General features: G+C 45.9%; 1 protein-coding gene across 1 annotated transcript in view; it reads left to right on the top strand.

The window, feature by feature from the left end:
- PTDSS1 (phosphatidylserine synthase 1) overlaps positions 1–24,849 on the top strand; it is a 62,465-nt gene that overhangs the window by 17,296 nt on the left and 20,320 nt on the right. Inside the window, exons 3-8 of the mRNA XM_024572098.4 lie at positions 6,549–6,593; positions 9,614–9,738; positions 14,513–14,671; positions 17,963–18,114; positions 20,893–21,034; positions 22,885–22,997. Coding sequence (XP_024427866.1) covers positions 6,549–6,593; positions 9,614–9,738; positions 14,513–14,671; positions 17,963–18,114; positions 20,893–21,034; positions 22,885–22,997 — 736 coding nt within the window. The remainder of the gene's footprint in view (positions 1–6,548; positions 6,594–9,613; positions 9,739–14,512; positions 14,672–17,962; positions 18,115–20,892; positions 21,035–22,884; positions 22,998–24,849) is intronic.

Genomic DNA, 24,849 nt, shown 5'->3' with positions numbered 1-24,849 from the left:
GACAGAATTTACTGTGACAGTCAACAGGATGAGTAATAATAGGCTGAGGCTATGGAGTTCCTTCCTTCAGCCCTGTCGACAGACAGACGTGGAGGCAAAGACCCTGCAGTAAGACTGGGGAAGGAAAGGGTCCTGTAGCCACCTCACACTTCTCTCCTGCCATCTACTTCCATCCCATTCTCTCTTGGTTCCCTCAAATCTTTGTTTGTTTCAAATACTGCCTCCATCCCGTTACAGCAACTGACACGCAGACGTAAGGGTAATTTTAACGATACCACTATATCATTAGAGTGTAATTATAACTGTATCACTGGAGTGAAATTAGAAGCCTGTTTCAGTCTCCAGTTGGCTTTGAGATTTCTTTCAGCAGGTGACCTGCTGGTGCACTTTTCTGGCTTCTGAAGGCATCCCTGAACTTCCTCCCCCTCTACACCACCTGAGCCTGCCCTGCACGCCAGGGTCTGGCCCACAGTGGCCTCTCAGTGAATGCATGTTGAATTAAGTAACAAATCTGTCAGCAAAAAAAATCACGGTGTTAGCCTCTCTTTTCCTTCACTTATCTGCGAGAGAAACACCAGTCAGCACTTCTTCAGGTGTCGTAAGGAGTGTGAAGTAGTAGTATTTCTTGATTTTCCTGATTTTATCTTAGTGTTTGTCCTTCAGGCTCATTTGACTTCTGAACTCAGCATGGTGCTAATTACATCTCTGAGATTTGAAGGTGATCCAGAAGGTGCGCTGTCTTCTAAATTTAAAAAGTTCTTGTCTCCCCTCATTCTCTGTCCCCTGCCCCATTACTTTTTCTTGTTAAATTTTTTTTCCTTAGGTTTAAAATTTGCATAGAAATAATTTTATTCACTTTTCTAGTTTTTGAAGGGACATTTAAACTTTAGTAATAATAAAATATCGTATAGTCTTCTCGATTATACCTCACTAAAGAAGAAAAAAATAATAAGGGAAGAAGCAGATTAAGAGGGCCCGAGGACACAAATGTAAACTTGTAGTTTTTTTAAGCAGAATTACACTTTCCTGAGGTTTGGTCCTTTAAGCTTAGTTACAGGTGTAACTGTTGCTGGCAAGTCAAGCAATGACCTTATTTTTAATTTCTGAGGTAACTTTGTAAATGCTCCGCCTCTCGTGATGAGGATATTTGGTGATGAGGATATTTGGTTTCTATTTCTTTTGAAATTAAACTTGCTCTTAATATCTGATTAAAATGAGGAACTCTAGCTGTAGGGACTGATGAAGAAGATAAAACGTGTAGTTTTTAAATGTGCGTGGTGAGAGAACCAGAATCCAAAACCAAATGGCGCCCCTTCTTCACCACACTCTCGAAAGCCTTCCTCACTCCTCCCTGCGATCAAGGACAAAGAGGAACACCTGAGCCACAGGCCTAGACTCTTCCAGGCCACTCTTAGCAGGCTGGAAATAGAGTAGGTGAGAAGCACGCCCCGGGGTGGAGCGGGTCAGGGGAGGAGAAGGAACCCTCCCTTCCCTGGGACCCTTGGAAGCAGTTGTTGTGAGACAAGGTGTGTGGGGAAGGCCTCGAGGTGAAGCACCGTTCAGAGGAAGCTCCAGGTGGGACTGTATTCCTAGGCAGATGCATGCTGTGGAAGGCCAGCTTCAGAGAGGTGACTTGATTGGAGTAGCCAAGTGTGGGTGATCTAGTGAGCACAAATATCAAAGCTCATGATAGAGAAAAATACCAGCCTCATTCTTGTTTTTTTTTTTAAGTATAGTAATACTTTTAGTAATATTACTGTGTGATGGTGGAGATGGTACTCTTAGTGAGTAATGTTACTGGAATGCACTTCTGAGAAGGGGGCCGATTTGAAGTTTGCTACTGAAGGGGCCACCTAACACTCTCCAGGGCTGTATCTCACCTTTTGTAGGTAAGAGGCACAGATGGTTCCCACCAGCCTGTTCAGGACAGAGCCCCTTGGTACTATTATTCTGTCTCTTCTGAACCCCACCACGTCAGATTCCCTAAATGATCTTTTCAGGTCTAGTGTATTTCACTTTGCAAGCTGAAAGGTCATTTTTAAAATCTGTCTTTTTTGAGAAACATTGTGATGTGATATTATGATGTATAAGTGGGAAATCTAGAAAAAAAGGAAAGAATTCAATTAGGGGTTAAGTCAGGGCTTAAAAAACCAAATAGCGCTAAATAAAATGAAAATTCGCTTTCCAGACCCTGGAACAGTGAGTTCCTATTGAAGGGAATAATCACAGAGTAGCAGGGGGAAGCACCCTTGGGCTGAAGCCCTTGTGCATCAGGTTAAGAGAGCTATAAGGCCCTCAGCTCCAGGTTCCTCAAGCACCCTGTCTATCCTGTTGTTTACTCTGGAACACACTGCCTAGGGGCAGGTAACTGGGGGCCCGGTAGGCTTTCGGAAGTCTTCTCTTAAAGTAATCAAGGTGGAAGAGGACTTTGCAGGCCTTTCTTCTGGTTGATGTGAGGGAACTCCCATCGGCTCCCTGGCCTTTCCCTGGCCTTCCTGTTTTCCCTGACCTGGCTGATCAGTTCCACATTGCAGGGCCTCGGCACCACCCACGAGCTTGCTTCTCCCAGGACTGTCTCAGACACTCAAGTCCCCCGCAGTCTCTCCTCCTGAGCTGACCAAGGCCCATCAGAATTGATGGAGAAGTACATATGTGCTCCCTGGCCAGAGTGAAGTCCTGTGAGCTGTGTGACCCTGGGCTGGTTTCTCTGGGCTCAGTGTCCCTATGTGTAAAATGGGGATGAAGGTATCACCCTCATCACCCAGCTGTCAAGAGAACTGAGAGGGAATGCGGGGATACCTGAGCCCCCAACCTGGTACGCAGTGGGTGCTCAGGAAAGCCCTGCTGACTATTAAATGTTGCGATTGCTCTTGAGAATAACACCGTTTGACTTGAAGTATGGATTGGGCATGCAATTCTGTTGCAAGTCCAATAAAGTTTAGAGTAGGGCCTTGTAAGAGGAAACCACAGAGAAAGCTGGGTTCCCCTGTGATGTCTGAAAGGTTAATTCAGTGGTATGGATGAAGTCATATTTGCAAACCAGATATCCATCATCATTCATGGTGAGAAGTCAAGAGCATCAACCAAAAATCAGTGAAGAAGAGCATTTGGAAGAGAAAATTACTTAAAAGATGGCAGTATTAGCCATCAGTTTTCCAGTGTTGTTTGAAGAAAGTTAACCATGCTATCTTTCTTCAAAAAGGTAACGAGTATCTCCTTAGATACTTGTTATCTCCTTAGGAAGATAAGGGGCTTAACCTAAAAGGGGCTTCTGGTTGCTCTGCTTCACTGTGCTTTCCTGAGAAAAGAGCCAATGACTAAAAAGAATACAGCTGTTCCTCGCTGTCAGATCTCAGAAATTGAACAGATTTGGATAAACTTTTAAATAAATCTCTGTCTCTGAGCTTGTGACAGAGCTCACAAAACTGCAAGCGAGCAGACTGGGGCCGTTCACGTGGTGCCTCCGTGTAAGGCCCAACAATGCTGGAAGGAGCATGTCTATTTGCAACACTCCAACCCTGGGGGAGCCTAGAGCACTCAGGCTCTGAGTCCAGTTTTCCCACGGGACCCAGCCCGTCCCATGCTCCCCACCTGGCTGCGAGCCCAAAACCCCCCAGTTTCCCACGTGCTTGTCTGTGCAGGATCTGGAATATGTTGCATCAGCCTCCATGGAAGAGTCCAGGAAAGCATGTGCCGTGTTACCTGGATCAGGGTGAAACTCAGGAAAGGGCACAGGTCTTAATAGTCCAGGTAAAATCCAAGTGCAGCAGGACAGCGTCTTGCAAGGACATCCTTTGCAGCCCCGGAGTCAGCTAGAGCCAGCACGATCACGGCAGCAGTGCGTGGGCAATGCCTTCCCACGGCCTGCGTGGCAGAAACTCTCCTGCTCTCTAAACCATGTGCCAGAGAGCATGTGCATGAGAGAGAAAGAGGGAGAGAGAGACAGACAGACAGACGCCTCCCATGGCTCTCCTACTCCCTTCCAAAACACATAGTCTAAAGAGCGTGAATGGCTGTGTGCTTAGTTTACATATTCACCCCAAACTCCCATTTCCCACGGAGCTTTCTGCTTCTTGCACAGGTGCAGCAAGCTTTCCCATCCTCTGCCAGAGTTGGGGGTTTTCCTGTATACCCCAGGGGCTTCTTAGCCTGCACCCCTTGCTGAACCTCATTCCGCACCTACTGTAAGCTCTCACTACTTGCCATCCAAAACTTAGATACCAGATTCATTTGGATAAAGCAGACTCTCACAAACCTAACTTACTTTCTGAATTCTCACCATCAATACTCAGGAACTGAACAGAATTGAACGGTGAGGATACTTGTAACTGGTTTTCCTAATGTGGACTTGATTTGAGACAGGATTGTGAGAAGTTAGGAAAATTCCTTGGCAGGTGGAATGGGGAAACTGAGACAGGAGAGAGGAACAGAGTGACTGAGCCATTCACAGCCAGGTGCAGGTGGTCACCAGGGTGGAAGGCCCTAGTGCCTGGCAGGGGGCAAAACTGGGAAAACAAGGACCGTACCCCAGGGTGCCCTCTCCCCTGACCTTCCTCCTTGGAGATAACATCTAGGCCTCGGTTGTGTTTCAGTTCCAGAAAAGCAGTGAAGCCAGGTGGGTATTGGCCAGAGCCAACTTCAGTGACTGCCCCACCAGTGACCGATCAGGGAGACCGTGACCCTGAAAGGGCACCCCTGGAGAACTGATGAATGTTCTACTGAACCCCGCCTCCCCTGAGACCTTTCCTAAGATTCCCACCTGCAAGAGATAAAAACCTTGTGACAAAGGACTCAATGTGCTGTCCCTCTGGGGAGCAGCCCACTCCATTACCTTTTCCTTCTTCTCCCACTTCTTTCCCCACAGGCACGTGACTCCCTAAACTCTAAGGCAGTGGGCAGCTGGCAGCTTGCCCCAGGCTGATCCTCTGAACCTGTCCCCAAAGCCCCCTCTTACTTCTCAGGGAGCTCAGGCAGCCCATCCTAGGCTCTCCGGTTGCTTCTTCTTTGCTAAGCCCTTCCTTGTTTCACTGTCCCCATCTTTAATAAATGGATCCTCATGGTCACCTGGACTCGTGTTGTGAAATCTTTCCTACGTGGAGTCAAGAACCCACACACTACTGCTGGCCTTAGGCAGGCTCCTCAGGGCCAGGCCCCTGTCCGGCAACAGATTCATCAAAAGAAAGCAGTTCAAATGTTTTAATGTAGTCTGTGTGAGAAGAGATGAATTTTAGAATGAGTGCCAGGCTGAAAATTATAATGTAATCTTTGCTTCAGACAGGATTCCTGGAGGCAAGCAACAGAAGATGACAATGTTGATTTAAAGAAGCCTGTTACCAGGATATCGGCGGGCTCTAGGAGGAATTGTAGAAGGCTAGGAGACAAGTTCCCAGGAAAGCTTCTAGAAACTGGTGTCACTCAGCGCTGGTCCAGTGAGGACACCCTAGTGAGCATAGACTAGTCTCTGCCACTGTCTTCGTCAGTGAACTCTCATGGAACCTCCATTGCCACAATCAAGCACTGTGAGAAGTGCCAGCTCCCCAGCACTGTCTCTGCCGGCCAGCACCAGGGAGAGAGGAGGAGGGCTATGCACATACATCTGTCTCCAGCTCCTGAGGCCAAGTCTGGCACAGGTGCAACTGAAGAGCCGTTATAAAGAAGGCTGGGCACCAAGTTCTGGCATCTCCCCGGGAGGCACGGGATTCGTGATGCCGCAATTCTCCAGGTGTAGGAAGGCTGTCCCAAAGGTGTGGGCAGCCCCAGATAGGTCCCATTAGAACAGTGTTCGAATTTGGAGGTATAACTCTTCAGTTGGTTGTAAATCACTTTAGTGGATCAGGGTCCAGCTTGCTTGTTTTCTTCTTTTTTTAAAAATGAAATAAAATAGAAGAGACAGTGCTAGTGTTTCACCTGGAGTGAGTCTCACCGTGTGAAACTTGTTTGTACTGTATGGAATCTGCATCTGTGTATGGAAACTGAGATGCCGGGCAAAAGCTATTTTGTTGCCACAGTTCATGAGCCTAAAAGCCTGCGTGTTCCAATGCTCAAAGGGCTGGTTTTCAGTCTCACTCCCCACCTCACTTATTTTCAAAGCACAGTATTTCTCCTCTTCTATTTTCAGAGTTAGTCCCTCCCCTCCCCACTGCCACACACGTGCATACCCCGCACGCACTGTCCAGAACCTCTTTCCCCTGGTGCTCCTGGGATGCGGGGCAGTTTCACTTGTCAAGGTACAATACGTGTCACATACACTTAAAGACTAGCCTGGTAACCTACTTACTGTTACAACATTGTTTCCCTGGGAAATGATGGTCTGAGTTCTAAAGAAAAAAAAACTGTTGTGGAGATTTGGTGCCTGTTACGCCTGTGTTACAATGTGGATAAAACATTTCAACCTAGACTTTGACCTCAAAGTATCTGTCGGAAAAAAAAAATAAGTAGAGAGCTTTTGTTATCAATTATTTATCTCTATGGAGATCAACGGCACTGTCCTTAGTCTTCCTCTCCGTTTGAAATCAGTTCGTTCTAACTTTGTAATGTTACCTTTGCAGGTCCGTTTACTCGACCCCATCCAGCCTTGTGGCGAATGGTTTTTGGTGAGTACCCAGTAGCTTTAAAAATATAATTCTACTTGCAAAAATTTTTTTCTGTATACCATCACAGCAGTTTTACTTACCACTCTACAGAAAAACTTTATAGCCTTTTACTTCTTGGTGTTCCTAGTATAAATTTTTTATTAAAACCTTTGCCAGGCCCTGGCTGGTGTGGCTCAGTGGATTGAGTGCCAGCCTGCAAACCAAAGGGTCACTGGTTCTGTTCAGGGCACATGGCTGGGTTGCAGGCCAGGTCCCCAGTTGGGGGTGCGTGAAAGACAACCACACATTGATGTTTCTCTCCCTCTCTTTCTCCCTCTCTTACCCTCTCTCTAAAAATAAATATATAAAATTAAAAGAAAAAACTCCGCCACAAAATGCTGTTGATAATCAACACTTGTACACGTGAACTGTTTCAACTCCTCTTGCCCACTTCTCATGCCGTTGTCTCTAATGTACACAGGATGTGACATAATGGAATGTGGCTTGTTTTTCTTTATGCATTTTCATGTTTCTCTTCACTGGTGCAAGCTCAAGTGTATCCTGTGAGCACGTTGGTCTCATCAGCACCCAGGAGGACTAAAAATCCAGCAATGTCAACGTTAGGAATGTGAGAGAATTTGGAAAAGGGAGAAGTCTTTTGGCAAAGAGCCCTGATTTGAACTATGGTTTAGTGATAAGCATTTCATCTAAATATTTTATTTGATTTCTAGTCCAAATAATGAAATCATCTGAATGGATTTAAAACAGGTCTTCAAAACTAGAGATATTGGCTTTATCTTGCCTAAATAAGACATCAAATAATTGTAACTTCAGAAAATGTAATCTTATGCAAAAGGACCCTAAAGATGGACCTTTTGCTCAAGGTGGCCTGTTTTTGTTTCAGTGTTCAGGGATCATGGGAAATCCCTTTGAACGTAGTGGTCAGTCTCCACAGTCATTCAGCAGGGGCCCACTGGGGACCTGTGTGTGCAGGTGCTGCTCTGGCCCCGGGGCTGAGGGTTGGGAGGCAGACAGCCCAAGAGCAGCCCTTCCAGTCTGGAAGCGCCTTGCAGAGGGAGAACTACAACACACCGATCATTAATCAAACCCATAATCCAAAAAAAAAAAAAAAAATCAGATGTTACTTAAGTGGTAGGACATTTATTAAAACCAAATGAGGTGATAGTGACTGGCCGGCTGCTTCTTCCTATAGCATGGGAGGAGGCCAGAGGACAGGGCGCTTAATCTGAAACCCCCATGCAAAGAAGGATGGACATATGCAAAGATGCGGGGGCAGGGGCGGGCGTGGGAGCCAGGCAAAGGAATTGCTACTAAAAAGGTCCCCGGCTAGGAAAAGTTTGGTGTGCTCCATGGCCAGAGCACAGCAGGCCTGGGCATAGTGAGGGAGCGGTTAGAGTTAGGCGCAGACAGAATGCTACGAGGCATGGAGGCCGGTAAGGACTGTGGGTGTGGAGGGCAGCGGGAAGTCATGGGAGGATCTTCTGCAGAGAAGCGAGGTGATTCATTTACATTTTTAAAAAGATAGTCCTGGTTGCGTCATACTTACATCTCACGGATTTAATATTGCTGCTTGAAGTCGAAAGTTGTTTTCAGCTGGTTGGCTACATCTGCTTTTCCTGTTTCAAGCGGTCCATTATAGGTAACGAACAGTTTTGTTTCTCAGCTGAGATCTTTTGGGGATCGTGGAGCCTTTGACCGCCTAAGAAGAGCAGTAGATCCTTGCCTTGCCTAACCGGCGCACAGACACACATGCACTCACGCGTGCCTGCTCACACACACGCAGGGAGCATGTTCTGCGTCTTCTTCACGGGCCTTGAAGCCCAACCATGAACCCCAGTAAGAATCCCTGCTCCACAGACGGGGGCATTTCAGTTGAAAACTTGTAAAAATAGCTAGCTGGTGCGGAAGTACAAACCTGAGGAGGTCCTCATGCCTCTGTGCCTAACAGCTGGGCTCCCTGGGCCCTGAGATGCACCACCTGGGGGGAACGCTCCTCTTGAGCCCCTCCCCCGCCCCAGCTCCCTGTTGGGAGGCCTGGCTCTGTGGCCATTCCCTTTCATTTCAGCCATGAATGCTCTCTCCTCGGGAGTGGCACGTTGCAGATTAGTGCCTGCCGAGCCGAGTTCATATGGGGTGCTGTGATCCAAGGTCATTGGTATCACAGTGTCTAGATGTCCTACATTAACATTTTAATTCTAGGAGGTTCACAGACAGAGGAGTGACAAAGCCACTGGTGGTTGGTTTTCAGTCTTTCTAAAATGTATTTACAGGGTTTTGCCTTCTTAAAGGAGACTGACTTTATTTTTGAATGGCGGGGGATGATTATGTGGGTACCAATCATGGTATGATGTGACCGTAACAGTGCCTGCACGGACTAGCACGAGGTGTAAGCTGTGGGTGAGGCGCTGGGCCACTCTCGCACCGTATACCTGTCACTACTGAGGTGGCTGCCCAACCGGACTGTGTACACCCGGCCTCGCCCCCCTGCATCCGCTCTCCTCACAGTGGCCAGAGTCGGCTTCGTAAAATGTGACCCAGATCATCTTATTTCCCCATTTAAATCCCGTCAGACAAATTGCTCCTTGTTTCACATAAGATGAAATCTGAAGTCTTTGCCTGGCCCCCAGCCCTGACTGTCGCTTCACGACCACCTTACTCCCTTCCCTGTTCTGCTGGCCCCCCAGCCACCTGCCAGCTTCCAGACATTTCTTTTTCCAGGACCTACCTGCCCACCTTTCTCTGCCTGAAAGCTGCTTCTACCCCCCACCCCCTCTGTGTGCCAGTCCCCCAGGTGTCAGTGCCAGCATGATTTTCTCAGTGAGTGCTCCCGACCCTCTTACTCTGAGTTAGGGCTGTGGATCCGACTCTCACCCAAGGAAACAGCAGATGGCGAGGGGTGTCAACAGGCTGTAGTACAGTGTCGGTGTCCGCGTTGGCCCTGGGTGACTTGAGTGTAACCTGCGCTCCACACCCGACACCTGGGTCCTTCCTCAGGGTGAGATTGTTTTTGTTTCCTTCAGGACTCAGTGTGCTCTACTTCCTGTTCCTGGTCTTCCTCCTCTTCCTGAACTTCGAGCAGGTGAAGTCCCTAATGTACTGGCTAGATCCAAACCTTCGCTACGCCACGAGGGAAGCGGATGTCATGGTATGTATGTGTCAGTGGCCTCCGACACCGGTGGGCTGCTGGTGTTGGCGGTGGTCAGATGCGCATTCTGCATTGTTCCTGCTTTGTATTTCCCGTGTAGAGATCTGAAAGCCAGGTCTCTGCGCAGGTCGGTGAGGTGCGTGGTTTTCCTGAGGGAAACCCATTGATGAAATCTTCCCTTGGAGCAAAGGCAGATGGTGGGAAGAGTGTGAACGTCAGCCTGAGACAGGCTCAGGTGGCAGTTCTGCCCCTGTCACTTGTTAGCTCTCGGACTTGGGTAGCCTGCTCTGTTTATTTGGGGGGGTTGGTTGCGAACTAAACGGGGTGACATTACCCATGAGGAACAGCACAGTGCTTTGCACACACCAGGACCTCAGTGATGGCAGCTGCGGCTGCTCAGTCACCCATGGCTCCTCTGTTTCCCCCTCCAGCCCCAGTGCCACGGTCCTTCCCCCCCACTTGCCATGAAGAGCCAGTTGTAGTGATTTATGCCATTGTATTCATTATTTTTATTAAATCACAAAAAATAATTTTAATGTTGGCTAAAACTACTCTGTACTTTGACTATAAGGGACTATATTACATAATACAGTTGTTCCTCCCCCCATGCCTTTTAAATGCCTAACACTTGTTACAGATTGAAGAAAAAGCTAGTAATGCTCAGAAAAGAACAGGCATTCCAGCCAGAGACAGACCCTTGTTTAACGAACGAGAAGCTATAGAAGGGACTTAATAAAAGGTCCGAGAAGTGGTTGAAATTGGTCAGGCCCTTCTCTGAGTGGTGTTTCCAGGGTTTATCTTTAACTTTTACAAAGGGCATGCTAACGGCAACAATAAGAATGCCAGAATGACTTAAAGCTCTCGGGGAGAACAGTCTGTTGGGGTTCTTACTCTAAGGAAGAGGAAGGTCCAGGGTGACTGCACAGCTTCTAATGACAGTGATCGTGACGGTTACGGTGAGGGTGACAGCAATGACTGATCGTGGGTTGTCGCTCTGCCGGGCGCTTGGCTGGGCACTTCATTTTGACTCTGTGTAAGTCTCCCGTCTGCGTGGCAGAGAATAGTATCTCTGTCTTACCGAGAAGGTGGAAGCTTAAAATAGGTAAGTGTCTTGAGTAGAGCACAAAGTGGCAAGATCCCTTTGGCTCCAAAACCTGTACTTTCCCTTTGGGCTATTCTTCAATTATACAGTTGTAGTAGTAGTAATAATAACAACAACAACAACAACAACGACAATAATAAATGTTTTGAAACCCACCGAAATCTGTGAAGTAGAGATTAGGAGAAAGGTGTCTCAGCTATGATATTTTACCCCCACAATTTTCTTGGTCCTTTGAAGTAAACTGATTTGTAGGTGGATTTACAGGTGAGTATGTCGATTGCTTTCTTACAGCATGCTGGGGAGGTTAAATATAATAATGCTTTTGCATCTAGCTCCCCTAGGAACTTGACTTCAGAGAGTTACTCCATTGTCACGTTGACAGCCAGCCCCACAAGAGCTGAAACTGGGTTTCGAAATCTAGTTTTCAAATATTGGCTAATTCTTGCCAAAAGCAAAGCATGAGGCTGTTTTCAGCTCCTAAAGTTCCAGGTGGTGCTAGAACACCTCCGGCTTCTCCATCACTAAGCCTCAGTCACTTCCTGTTTCCTTAAAGTAATCTCTCACAGTTCTAAGGACCTGTGCCTTGATGGCTCTGGAGAAACGCCTTCCCTCCGACAGAACACCGACAGGAAGGCTGTGGTTTCCTCCTGTGCAGGGTCCCCTGCTTCAGTCTCCTTCAGTTCTGCCACCTTCTCCCTGTTCTCCGTGGGCTCCAGTCCATGCCTGCTATTGCACGTTGAAGATCACACTCTTTTCCCTAATGTCACTCAAAAATACGTGTTCTGAGCTTCAGACAGGCTTTCGGAGCGCAGCTCGTTTGTAAACTGGGCTGTCTGCAGCGGCAGTCTTCCGTCTAGTGGACGGGCGCTGAGCTTCGTCTGCGCGCTGGACGCTGCTGGCTGGTGGTGCAGGGAGAGGGGGAGGCACGCAGCCTGCCCCTTGGAGCTCAGACTCTACAGGAAGGCAGGTGAAACAAAAAATCGTTGGCTCTTTTTCTTCTACTCAAGACAACTTCAACAATTTTTTAAAATTTTACCAACACATGCCCAATCTTGTTTCATTTCCCATCCTCCCCCTGACATCTTGGATTGTTTGGAAACAGTTCTCACACATTATGTCTAAAGTATAGAGACTTTCTGAAAATAGTTGCTTAATAGTTAACAGTGTGCAGTCATTGTCCACATTTCCCCAGTCACCTCACAAAGGCTTTTTTACAGTTGGTTTGTTCTAAATAGGATCCAGACAAGATCCACACGTTATATTTACTGTAGATCTTAAATCTCTCTTAATCTGTAGTCACTCCCCACCCGTTTTCACCTTGCGGTTTATTTGTCAAAGAAACCATAGTGTTTATTTTACAGAGTTTCTCGTGTCTGGATGTTGCAGCCGCACTTGCAGGGTATCATTTAGCACATCTCTCTGTGCCCCATATTTCCTACAAACTGGATGTCAGCTGTAGGAGCTGCTTCCAGATTCCTGTTCAGTCCGCGCCCTGCCCTGGGACTGCTTCGCACATGGTGCTGCATGTCCCAGCAGGAAGCCCCCGATGTCTGCCTGTCTCTCTTTCTGTAGCATTGAGATTGATCGTGGGGGTCAGGAAGTCAACATCAATTTTAAGATATGCCATCAATTAATTATAGATATGGCTTTTGGGAGGGGGGAAAAAAGAAGCCTTCTGTTAAATGCACCAAACATCGTCATCTACTGAAATTCTCATCCCACTTGTTAACTCCTGTGGTGCAGAAGGGATGCGTCATAGAGACAGGAAGGCATAGCGATTACAGATGTGTGCAGTGCAATGGAGGAAAAGAAGGGGTGCCATGAGAACTCACAAAAGGGACAGCCTAGTCTAGGAAGTCAGGGCTTCTGCGTAGAGCTGATGTTTAAGCTGACAACCAAACAGTGAGTAGGAGTTGGCTGAGCAGAGTGGGGGTAGGGGGGTGGGGCCACTACTCAGGAAGGGGAAACAGCCTGTGCGGAGGCCCTGACTACGGAAGCTGGGGTCTGTCGAAGCTGAAGGAGAATGGAAATCAAGAGGCAGAGGAAGGTGGTTCCTGAGGCCGGGAGACTTGGATGAGGAGTTTGGGTGTTATCCCGAATGTAATGAAAGGCCATAGAAGGTTTATAAATAGAGTGGTGACATGACCTGTGTCGGTGTTTTAGGGGGTCAATTAATAATACCCCCCATCTCCAGTGAAGCTTGGAAACAGAGAAAAGAGCGCGGAATATCAGCTGATTTCTTCCTGGTGAAAGCTCAGTGGGGCAGATGGCTTCAGACCTGGCCTCGTGGCCTTATTAATACAGCCCCTCTGCTCCCGAATTAGCCAGGCTTGTCCTTGTCCCATTGGACGTCCACAAGCTTTTTCCCGAGAGGAGGGAGCAGACAAGAACTCTGTGCCGTCTGTAGGCAGATGATCTCCAAAGACGTTGGAGGTCATAACGTGCATTCTTTCTCAAAGGCCACCAACCTTGGACGTGAGAGAGAAAGTGAGGTGGGAGGCCGGAGTGTGTGGCAGTGCGGGTCCTTGACACTGGGGGGGTGCCTTGCCCAGACACCCCCACGGACACCCACACCCAAAATGACCTGATTCTTCGTCTGTGAAATAGCTTTGTTTGTGAGGAATCGATACCAGGAAGCAAAAGCAAACATAGGGAGACCAGTTAAAAGTCTCTGTTGCCTTAAGCTGGAGGGGGGTACTCAGGTGCTTATTAGAGTGTTATCTATACTCTTGAGTATCTGAAACATTCCATAATTTTAAAGAGCTATTGTAGACATCTAAGCAAGAAATAGCAGGTGGTGAGATGGAGAAAAGAAACACCAGAGGAGATGGAAGTACTAGGCCTTGTATTAGGTTAAGTTTGGGGCAGCGAGCGGGGGACAGAGCCCCGAGATCAGCCCTTGGAGTGGCCAGGAGACTGGCAGAACATGCTTCACCCCCTAAGTCAGGCTGACTTCACATGACTTCAGGATGTATTAAAGACAGAGATGGTAGAAATAGAACCAAAAGTGTTTAAAGCTTTGCCATTTTTTAAATTTTTAAATCATGTAATATTTAGTACATTTTAGAGTGGAGGATTATTCTGTTTTTCTAATTTCTGAAGTTGTATGCTCTGGTTTCTCTTCTTTTCTAATATAAGTATTTTAGGCTTTTCGTTTCCCTTTAAGTTCTGCTTAACTGCATCCCATCATTTTTGATATATAGTATCTTCATTATCATTTATTATTGAATGTATTTTAAATTTCTGTTATGATTTCTTCCTTAATTCATGATATTTGGAGATATGTTTTTAAATTTCCAAGCCCATTGGGACTCTATTTATTCTTCACTTATTGGGATTGTATTTATGTTTTTGTTACTGGCCTAAGCCAGTTGCCCTGTGTTTGGGTGGCATAGGCTATGTGATACCACTTCTTTCAGATACGTTAAGCCTTTGTAAAATTATTTTGCTTCTCATTTTAGTCCACCTTTTCTATTCAGAGCAAAGCAGTTTAATTTATAAACTCTAATGCTTGTCCATATTTCCTCAAGAATCTTTCATTATTAAACCTTTCTTTTCAGTGGGCAGGGCATATGTTAGTTAACAATGTCGTATCAGTGCCTATTTATCAGAATCCCGGGAGCAGGCTGATTCCTGGAGTGTCATTCGTTATCCCCTTTTTACTTTAAACAGGAGTATGCTGTGAACTGCCACGTCATCACCTGGGAGAGGATCATCAGCCACTTTGATATATTTGCATTTGGACATTTCTGGGGCTGGGCCATGAAGGCCTTACTGATCCGCAGTTACGGCCTCTGCTGGACCATCAGTATCACCTGGGAGCTGACGGAGGTAAGAAGGGGGCGCAGGCCGTTATCCGGACCCTGCCGTGTGGGTGGGTAGTTTATATGTCGGAAGAAGATGGTCTGCCCCTTAACCGCCAAGCAGTCCATTCTCCAGCCTCTGGGACGAAACCACCCCCTGGTGGTGGTTGACAGCTTTGGGAGAAAAGAACAGCTTCTCGATAACTTAAAGTGTGCCCTGTGTCACACAGATCTTAAAGAGAAACAGAGGAAATGGAGCTATGGAGTGAAACTGAAATCCCACGTGAGACAAAGGGTGATGAGATCTGCTTAGAAGTAAATAGTTTACCTACTGACTGGTTTCCAGTTTGCAGTGAACAGGATTGCGGCCTTGAGACGTTATAAGGGCATCAATGATATTTTGTCACTGAATAACAAATGCCCAATATAGCTTTACTCAGTAGTCAAAAATATTGTCTCATCTAATGAATCAGAGATATATTCTTGAAAACCTATTAGCAAAGTGAAATTTTAGAAACCAACTCATTTACTGTTCACTCATTGTACTATTCTTACTCATTCCCAAGAAACCAAACAGGCCCTGTGCACAGTGTATTTCTCCAGGCCACTCATTAACCTGGTCCTAACTTAGAGAAGTGTACCAGTTCAACGGAGCTCCTATTAATGTCTCTCCCGGCCCTGGAGGCTCGAAGTCCTCGTTCAAATTGTCAGCAGGGTTGGTCCCTTCTGAGAGATGTGAGGGGAAATCTGTTCCAAACTTGTCTCTTAGGTTCTCATGGTTCGCTGACAGTCGATGGCATTTCTTGGCTTATAGACACACCACCCCAGTCTCTGCCTTCATCTTCACATGCGTTCTCCCTGTGCGCACGCACCTGGTGTCCTTTTCATAGTGCCCCTGGTCCTGCTGGGTTAGGGGCCTGCCCTGCTCTAGTATGACCCCTTAACTCATTACTTCTGCAATGACTGTTTCCAGGTAAGGTCACATTATGAGACAGTGGAGGTCAGGACTTCACCATATGGATTTTAAGAGGACACCACCCACAACATTGTACACACTTCATCCTGAGTCCTCACCATAAACCGGAAAAGGCTGTGTATATCCCCCATGTGCACACGCAGGAACCAGAGCTAGGAGCCTTGCTTCGTCGTTGACCCAGGACTGGAGTCCGATGTACAGCCCGTGCTCCTGCTCTTACCACGTTTACCTCTGTGACTTCCATGCATCTTCACGAACTGGCTTCTCTGTGTGACCTTGTGCAAGGCACTGGGCCTCCTGGGCCCCCTCTGCCCTCCCACTACAGACTGGGCCTGCAGTGGTCCAGTTTCCCTGCTCCTCAGGGTCCCATTGCCCCCAAGTTCTGTAGACTCTTTTCTAGACACCCTCCAGTCCGTGAGCGTCTTTGCACAACTCTGCGCCCACTTGTATCTAATCCACTGCCATCTCTTGTCTGCGTTACTCTTCTCCTCCTCTCATACAATCTTTTGACAAAGTGACCCTTTTCAGACCTCAGTCCGATCAAGTACTTGTCCTACTAACAACTCTTTACTAATGTTTGTCCATTACTGTTAAGACAGAATCCCAAGTTCTGAAGCAGACCACGAGGCTCCATGTTCCCTGGCCCAGGCCCACCTCCCCAGCCTGGTGACCCTGCTCCACCTTGCCCTCTGTGCCCTGGTCATCCTTGCTTTCTTTGTTTCAGAGACTCTGTGTCCTTTCCCCTCACTGAGCCCTCCTCCAAGCTGTTATCTCTCTCCCCTACCCCCTCCACCTGCTGTGCTCCCTGTGTGTGCACCAGAAGTAGAGCTCCTGGTTTTTCTCCTGTGAAACGCTTGCCATCTTTTAAACACTTGATAAGTGTCTCTTTTCTGCTAAACATTACGCCCTGAGAGGGCAGGGCCCATATCTGCATAGTCCCAGATGGCAGATAATTTCCAAAGCCCTAGTGAAGGAATTATTGCTGTCTCCTCCTGCTGCTCCTCAGGTCTCTCAGGTACTTCCTAGGAAAGCCCCTCAGGCTGCATTACGCCCTCCACAGCCCACTCCCCTGGCTAGTTTTGTTTCAGCAAATACATGTCATCGACTCTGCTGAAGTTTCTCTCAGGATAAGGGCTAATGCTGCAACTCAAGGCTGGGAGGGAACCTGGGAATGCACCTCGGGCAGTGACTGGCCCACCCAGGGTCAGGACACAGGCACAAGTCGTCACAGGCTTGCAGCTGCTTGAGTCTTCTTAGGAGCAGGCACACGAAGAAGGCAAACTCCTCGTGTTTGTAATGTTTTACACATGCTTTCATGAATAGTTGTATTTTGTAGTGTCCATTATGTTATTTCAGAGTCATTCCATTCCATTCCATTCCTTTCCTTTGTAATTATATTAGTTTGTAATTACAGCATTGCTTCTTTCTGGAGAACCCAGGGCAATTTCTCTGTAATTTCAGGCCCTAAAATGGGCCTTCACACAGCAGGGCGATCTGCTCTGGACACCTCGTTCCACCCTTGACCTTACTGTTCCCCTTTCTGAAATGTCCTCATCGTCATCTCTGTCCTCTTGAGGCCGGTCTTTTCTGTTCTTAATGACCCCACTTCAGTCTGTCTTCCTCGCACAGGCCTGCTCCAGTTGCATCTGCCCTGATGAATCTCTTGTCCCTGTGTCCATTTATGTCACCACTGTAACGCTTGCCGCAGCCTCCCTTATTTTGTGGTTCTAGATAAACATCTGACTCCTGCCCTTGAGATCAAGAACCTTGACTTCGTTTCGTCGTCTCAGCACCTTGCGCACCACAGGCGCTTCATAAACGATCACCTTACTGTGGATCAGTTAGTGTGCGATTTCCTGTTAAGCTATCAGTTTCCTGTATCATGCCATCAAGGCTAACCTTTTCCCCTTAATCGGCTTGGACAGCTTCCTCACTGTTTTACCCAAATGTCTGTGGAATTCTTCTGAAATGCACAACTTGAGTTATCAAGCTGCTAATTTTGAGTATGGTACCAGTAGTGCTTTGCTGGCAGGTATGAAGATTGTTCTCCTTTACCCCTCCTGACTCCTTGTCATATGTATGTCACTAGCCCATGTGACTCACTAGCAGGATTTCCTACAGTGGGGCCGCCATTGCTTTACTGCCCTATGTCAGAAGGTGAGCTGTTTGGGTTAGCACTACTCGTAAACCATCCACAGTACAAAGAGCAAGACCCCGATTACAGACCCCGCTTTTCTTTTTCATTCATTAGGAAAAACGGACATGTCGACAACTTTTCGTAAATCGTGTATATTAAAAGGACATTGATCTTTTTTTACAACCACCGTCTGTTGTGTCTCTCAGCTGTTCTTCATGCATCTGCTGCCCAACTTCGCCGAGTGCTGGTGGGACCAGGTCATCCTGGACATCCTGCTGTGCAACGGCGGCGGCATCTGGCTCGGCATGGTCGTCTGCCGGTTTTTGGAGATGCGGACCTACCACTGGGCGAGCTTCAAGTGAGTGATCTTTCTGAGCATCAGTCACAGCCGTCACAGTGTGTGTCTAACCCTGTGGCAGCATGCAGCTTTACGGAACGGTCTTTGATGAGAAGGAATAAATTATACATTGGTAATTGAAACTCATAAATGGTTATAATCCTAGTTTCAAGCGTTCATCCAGCAAGTGCTAAGTCATTTATGAGTTTCTCAAATCTATCCGCTCCTTTTTATCTTTAGGCCTCAGCCTGTGTTCAGACTCCCATCCCTGGATTAATTAGTCCCTGTCCCCAGGTCAACCCCTCAAAGCCTCCTCGCACCATTGCTCCGGTGATTTGTGCATGAGTGTGCAGTTCGTCGTACCCTTCCCCTGTGATAGCTTCTCGTGGTCGTCAGGACAAAGTGCACGTCCACGGACCCCGTAGGTCAGGCTCCTTTCTGCACACCCTCCCGGCTGCCCAGCGCCCTGAGCCCACGTACACTCTCCTGTCTGCCTGGGTCGGACCTGTGTCCCCCTGGCCCAGGTCCTTCCCTTTCCTGACTCGGCTCACTTGTCACCTCTTCAGGTAGTTGTCTCGGACTGTCAAGTTTAAGTTGCCTGCTCCTCCTCTGTCTCCAAGGAGGACAGTGCACACGCCCCTCATTCTTTTCCATGCTTCTCTGAACTTGCCCTCAGTTTGACCGAGCAGGAACCATGCCGCGGATAAGGAGGAAAAAAACAGTGGTAGTGACAGTGAAAATACTGTAGTGGTTGTTCACATTGTGTTTAAAACTTCGTTTATTGATAGATGATTTTAAAGCGTTTATTCATATCCAACATATGGATAACTGATGTACTTAAACAATTCCCTTTTATGGTCATTTCGTTGTTTCAGAGTTTTCACTTTAAGAACGCCAGAGTGGACATTTTTGAATATGTATCTGTGTGCATCTCTGATTTTTTTAACATAAATTCTTAGAAGTAGAATATACCAATTTGTGTTCTCACCTGTATACACCAATGAATATCTGTTCATTTTGGTAGTTCTTGGAATTTTACTTTTAAACTTTTGTCAGTTTTATTACACATAAAATTTTGTGATATTAAATTTCTAGTGTACTTCTATTGGATTTTTCTCTTATTTGTGCTTTTTATAGATTAAGGATATTAACATTTGTCATAAATGGGATTTTATTTTCTATGTTTGTCATCCTCTTAATTTTGTTTGTGGTAGAGTTGTCATTTAAACTTTAAAAGCTTTAAATCTTTTCATTTAGGTAAATATTAACCTGCATTTTCTTCTAGTTCTTTAATGGTTTAGTCTTTTTATTATAAAGAACTTTTATGTTAATAATTCTTTCTTTGGCCAGTGACTTGAAAGGACACTTTTTAATACATTTAACACATTGTATAATGGCACAAAAATGTCGCTGTGCTATTGCTCCAAGCAAGCTCTGGCAGCACTGCCTCACTGAGCTCTCTGTCGGTCCTGGGGGCAGACGCTGTATGCTTTTCATTTTAGGGATGAGACAGGGAGCCTTGGGTTTAGTGACTTGCCTGAGGACACACGGCTAGCAAATTGTTGAGTGCGAATTTGTGTCTGTCTGGCTCCTTAAACCCTGACATAACGCTTCCCCACTTAATATTTATGCTTCAAATGTGACTTGAGAATCATTTTGTCGGGTCGCCAAACTAATAAATAGAAAATTCCATTTTTTTTTTAAAGTTACATTAAACGTACAAATGAATATAGAGTAACTTGACTTGAATCAACATCTTTACTATTGTATATTAAGTATTCTAGATCTCAATCATGCTGTATTTCTCTATTCTCATCTTTCTCTACCCTTTTTCATGAAGTTTGGCCATTTTTTGAAAAAATGGGCCCTCCATAGTTCTTGTTTATTTTTGGATAGTTAGTTTCTATTTTTTGTTGCTTTTGCGCCTCATATCTGCTTCCTGCGAGATTTTCTTACTACATGTTTGTTAATCAGTATGTGAGTGAATGGGCCAACCTGGCTTCCTTCCACTTCCCCTACCTCCCCCGCAAAAATAAAAGGCCTGACTTGTTTGCGCTTGTGCTTTTGGCGCTAAGCAGTGTCTGAGACATAAAGAACCTTGATATAAGTTACCAGTTACTAACTGCTGACTACTTTGGTTTCGGCTGTCCTGGACAGCGGGCAAGGCTAGCATGCACGCCGGCTCTGAGGCTTGCAGAGTGAGCCCGCGCCAGCTGGTTGCTCTCTCTGAACCTGAATGTTCTCATTTGTAACTTGTGGACTGCTGGTGTCTGTCCTGGGAGTATGAAATTTTTAATTAAGTCATTTCTAAAATTAAAAAAGAAGTTCAAAATCACTGCTCACTTGTCTGAGAAAGAAACAGGGTAAAATAACAATGTGGGAGACCTCAAGAATGTGGAATGTGTCCTCTGTTTTACTAAAATGCCCCAACCTGGGAGGCAAACAGTGGGTGGGTATCAGATTCTCGATGGCAGCCTCCTCCTTCCTGGCTTGGTTCCAGAAGGTTGTCCCTAATGCCTCTTAGCTTCTTGGTCACCAGTTCACAAATTAAGGCCTCTCCTGGCTCTGCGGTACCCTGACCTCTGCGCTGTGCCTGTCACCCCTGAAATTCCCCAGGGCTTCACCTGGCAGTAGAAAGGCCATTGTTGGAGAAACAGTTCAAATCAAAAGGAATCTTTTTGTTTGGAGCATTGGTTATAAAATACTCAATGTATGGGGGTTTTTTTCCTCCTCATTTTTGTGGGTGTTTTCTTCCCCTTACCTCTTGGAATTTTCACTGGAGCCGTTTTCTTCTTTCAGGGACATCCACACCACCACCGGCAAAATCAAAAGAGCTGTGTTGCAGTTCACCCCTGCGAGCTGGACCTACGTTCGCTGGTTCGACCCCAAGTCTTCATTTCAGAGAGTGGCCGGGATATACCTTTTCATGATCATCTGGCAGGTATTACTTCAGAGGCCCAGAACTAGGGAAAAAAACTAAAACTATCCCGGAACTTAGAGGTAGTGCTAGTTGACATTGCTTACCAGCTGGATGCTTCCTCATGAGGCATTTTAAAATACAGATCTTTGAATTACAAATCAGAAACAGATTACAGTTCCCTGAAAGAAACTCATGGTCAGCATCCATCACCCAATGAGTAAGTCATCGTATTGCTTTTTAGAAAGGTCATTTTCAGGACCAAAGGCATGAAATGCCAGGCTTTTTCTTATGTTCCAGAATCAATGTATGATTTTTAAAATTGTGCCTCAGCTCTCGCCACTTTGGGTAATTTATAGAGTGGTAAAATCTGGCACCCTGGGCGACCTGGGTCCTGCAGAGTGGTGTCGGCAGTGAGGAGAAGCTCTCGTTGTAAGGTGATTGCCGTCATCCACCCAGCCAAGGGGCCTGGGAAAGGGCTACCAAACATCTGTTTTCCGGAGATAGCCATTTTCATTGATCTTCCTGTCCTCAGGCTGTTTTCCCACTTTGGGAGACTAGCCGGAGGAAACCCGCTTTCTCCTGGAGGGTCTTTCACAATCTTCAGACATTACACGGGGTGGGGCATAAGTAGATTTACGGTTGTTCATATGGAAAATGATACAATAATTAATAAATAATAATACAAGGATAAACTCTGTGTTGCGTGTACTCACAGCTGTAAACCCACTTTTGCCCTGCTCTGTATTTTGAACGCGTGCACAAAAGCTTCCACGTAAGGAAAAATCAGCATGTGTCACTTTTAAGACAGGCAGTCCTTGTACACACACAGAATAAGAATGCCCGTCTCAGCGAATGGAGTTTATGGATGCGGAGGTACATGTGAATAGTCAGTCACCATGGTTTGGGGAGTCAGTATGTATAGACGTTGGAGTGTAAATGGATTGGGATTAAGTTTTACCTTCTCAGGGCAATGTCAGGGAAGGTGTAGGTTTTCTTCTATCACAAGAATTGAGGCGGGACTTGGGTCTGTCCAGGAGGACAGCAGTGTGCTCCTAGAATGGCAGCATCCATAGGCACACCTTTCCCTGAGTGTGAGTGTTGTGCTGTGATCAGCCTCCCCCCTGAAGTGTCTTAGTCAGTGGACCATTTTTTGTTCTATACCTTTGAAGTCAGTGTTATGGGAAAAGACACAGGTTTTATGTCACTGAAATGAACCTGCGGGTCCATACGATGAGTTCTCAAGCAGTGACCTTTCCTAGTCTCTGCCTCTTGCTTAATCTGGAGGGGAAATGCAGGACGTGGGCTCTGAGCTTTGAGCACGTACTTCCCTGTGGAAGTCTCTTCTGTGCCCCTAAGGACTCATAATGCAGTGAGCCGCACTGGGTGCCAACCTGGGGAAGTACCACCATGCCCGGTGAAACTTGGACCAACCCTTCACACCCGCTTTCAAGGGCTCCCTTTGGTCAAGGGTCTGCCAGGCCCAGGATGTGCCTGATTTCTGTAAGGCCACACGTTTGTTTTCATGATTTCTGCTGTTTTCAAAGGATGTCTCTCCGGACTGTCCCAGCAGATCACACACATGACCCAAGTGACAGTCATGTGAACCAGGAAACATGACGAATACCTAGTGCCCCCATGTGCTTCTCCCAGCATCCGGCCCCTCCCCTTTGACCCCGATTGGCTGGTGCCCATATTGTACTGGCTGTTAACAAGTTTGAACAGCAGCCCTTGAAAGAACCCATGAATTTTCTGAAAATGCTTTGAACATACCAGTTATTTTTAGTTGTAGAGTGACCGCAAAGGGAATATATGATTATGACTTAGTATGAAGTATCAGGTTGACTAATGCCTTCTTTTTTTTTTTTTTTCAGCTGACTGAGTTGAATACCTTCTTCTTGAAACATATCTTTGTGTTCCAGGCCAGTCACCCGCTAAGTTGGTGTAGAATTCTCTTTATTGGTATAATCACAGCTCCTACAGTGAGGTAATTCTGTATAAGTCTGACTCATTTCAGCACTTTAACCTGCTTTATATTCTCCTGTTTAGCATAAGGGAAGTCACATGAACTAGCAGATTTTCCATGAAAATATTCTAAAGAATTACACATCCATAATGTGAAGAAAAGATTTTGCTCTCAGACCTCAGTAACAGTGAATAATCAAAACCCTTCACCTTTTTCACCCAGCCTCCCAAAGCCCCTCCCTTCTGGCAGCTTCTATCTATAAGTCTGTTTCTGTTTTGTTTGTTCATTTATTTTGTTCTTTAGATTCCACATATAAGTGAAATCATACGGTATTTGTCTTTCTCTGTCACTTAGCACAGTACTCTCTAGTTCTATCCATGTTGTTGCAAATGGAAAGATTTCATACTTTTTTATGGTCAAGTAATATTCCATTATACACATGTACCACATCTTCATCTACTCATTTATCGATGGGCACTTGGGTTGCTTGTATATCTTCGCTATTTTAAACAATGCTGCAAAGAACATAGAGGTGCATATATCTTTTCAAGTTAATGTTTGGAATTTCTTTGGATAAATACCCAAAAGTGGGATTGGTGGGTAATGAGCTAGTTCTATTTTTAAGTTTTTGATGAATCTACATGCTGTTTTCCATTGGTGGCTGCACCAGTTTGTAATCCCACCAACAGTGCATGAGGGTTTCCTTTTCTGCACATCCTCACCAGCACTTGCTGCTTGTTGATTTATTGATGACGACCATTCTGACAGGTGCGAGGTGGTATCTCATTGTGGTTTTAATTTGCACTTCTTTGATGATTAGCGACATTGAGCATCTTTTCATGTCTGTTGGCCACCTGTGTGTCCGATTTGGTTTGGAAAACATTCCATGGACATTTGTTTCCTTAACCATTCAGCTACCCTGTGTCTTTTAACTGGATCATTTATTTACATTTAAATGTAAATTTACATTAAATGTGAACTTATTTACATTTAAAATGATTATTGATAGGAACATAGTTATTGCCATTTTATTACTCAAATTTATGTTCTTTTTTCCCCTTTCTTAAAGAAGTCTCTAATATTTCTTATAATATCAGTTTGGTGGTGATGAACACCTTCAGCTTTTCCTTGTCTGGGAATGATGTTATTTTTAGAATGAGACTGTATTAGCTCTTTTAGAGCCAATTAAGTTAATTTCCTTCTATAACAAAGTGTCCTTCCCATAGTGCAGCAGGACGGCTGGTACAGGCTCAGATGTTCATGAGCACCATTTCCCCGGGTCCTGCGGGGCCCTAGACATGAGGCGTTATCGGAGACCGTCCCTCACATAGACTGATCCCAGTGAACTTCAAAGCAAAACACTTCCAGTGTTTTTTTTTTTTTTCTACTTAGAAATGACATTTGTGTTTTTTTACCAATATGGAGTATTGGTGTTGATTAGTAGAAGCAACCAAAAATCTCTCAGCAGCTGATACAAATACAAACTCTACAGTTAAGAGGGTTAGCTTTTCAGAAGCTGTAGCAGGGGTGTCCAACCTTTCGGCGTCTCTGGGCCCCACTGGAAGAAGAAGAGTTGTCTTGAGCCACACATTAAATACATTGCGACACATAATCACAAAAACATTTCATAATGTTTTAAGTAAATTTACGATTTTGTGTTGGGGCGCGTTCATAGCCATCCTGGGCCGCATGCAGTTGTGGGCCGCAGGTGGGACACCCCTGCTGTAGGGTAACTTACTTTATCATTTTAATTTTTTGCAAACTACACACATAGAGGCCTCACTTGCTAGGGAGAGTAGGTGCTGTTTTTGGTCAAGCAAACCCCTCATCTCCAGCCAGCACCTGTTCTCATCCATTATTACAAATATATTTG

This window comes from Desmodus rotundus, chromosome 8 (genome assembly GCF_022682495.2).
Source record: "Desmodus rotundus isolate HL8 chromosome 8, HLdesRot8A.1, whole genome shotgun sequence".
In the NCBI taxonomy this organism is placed as follows: domain Eukaryota; kingdom Metazoa; phylum Chordata; class Mammalia; order Chiroptera; family Phyllostomidae; genus Desmodus; species Desmodus rotundus.
The sequence above is the reverse complement of the archived record's forward strand: the minus strand, read 5'-3'. Positions and strand labels throughout refer to the sequence as shown.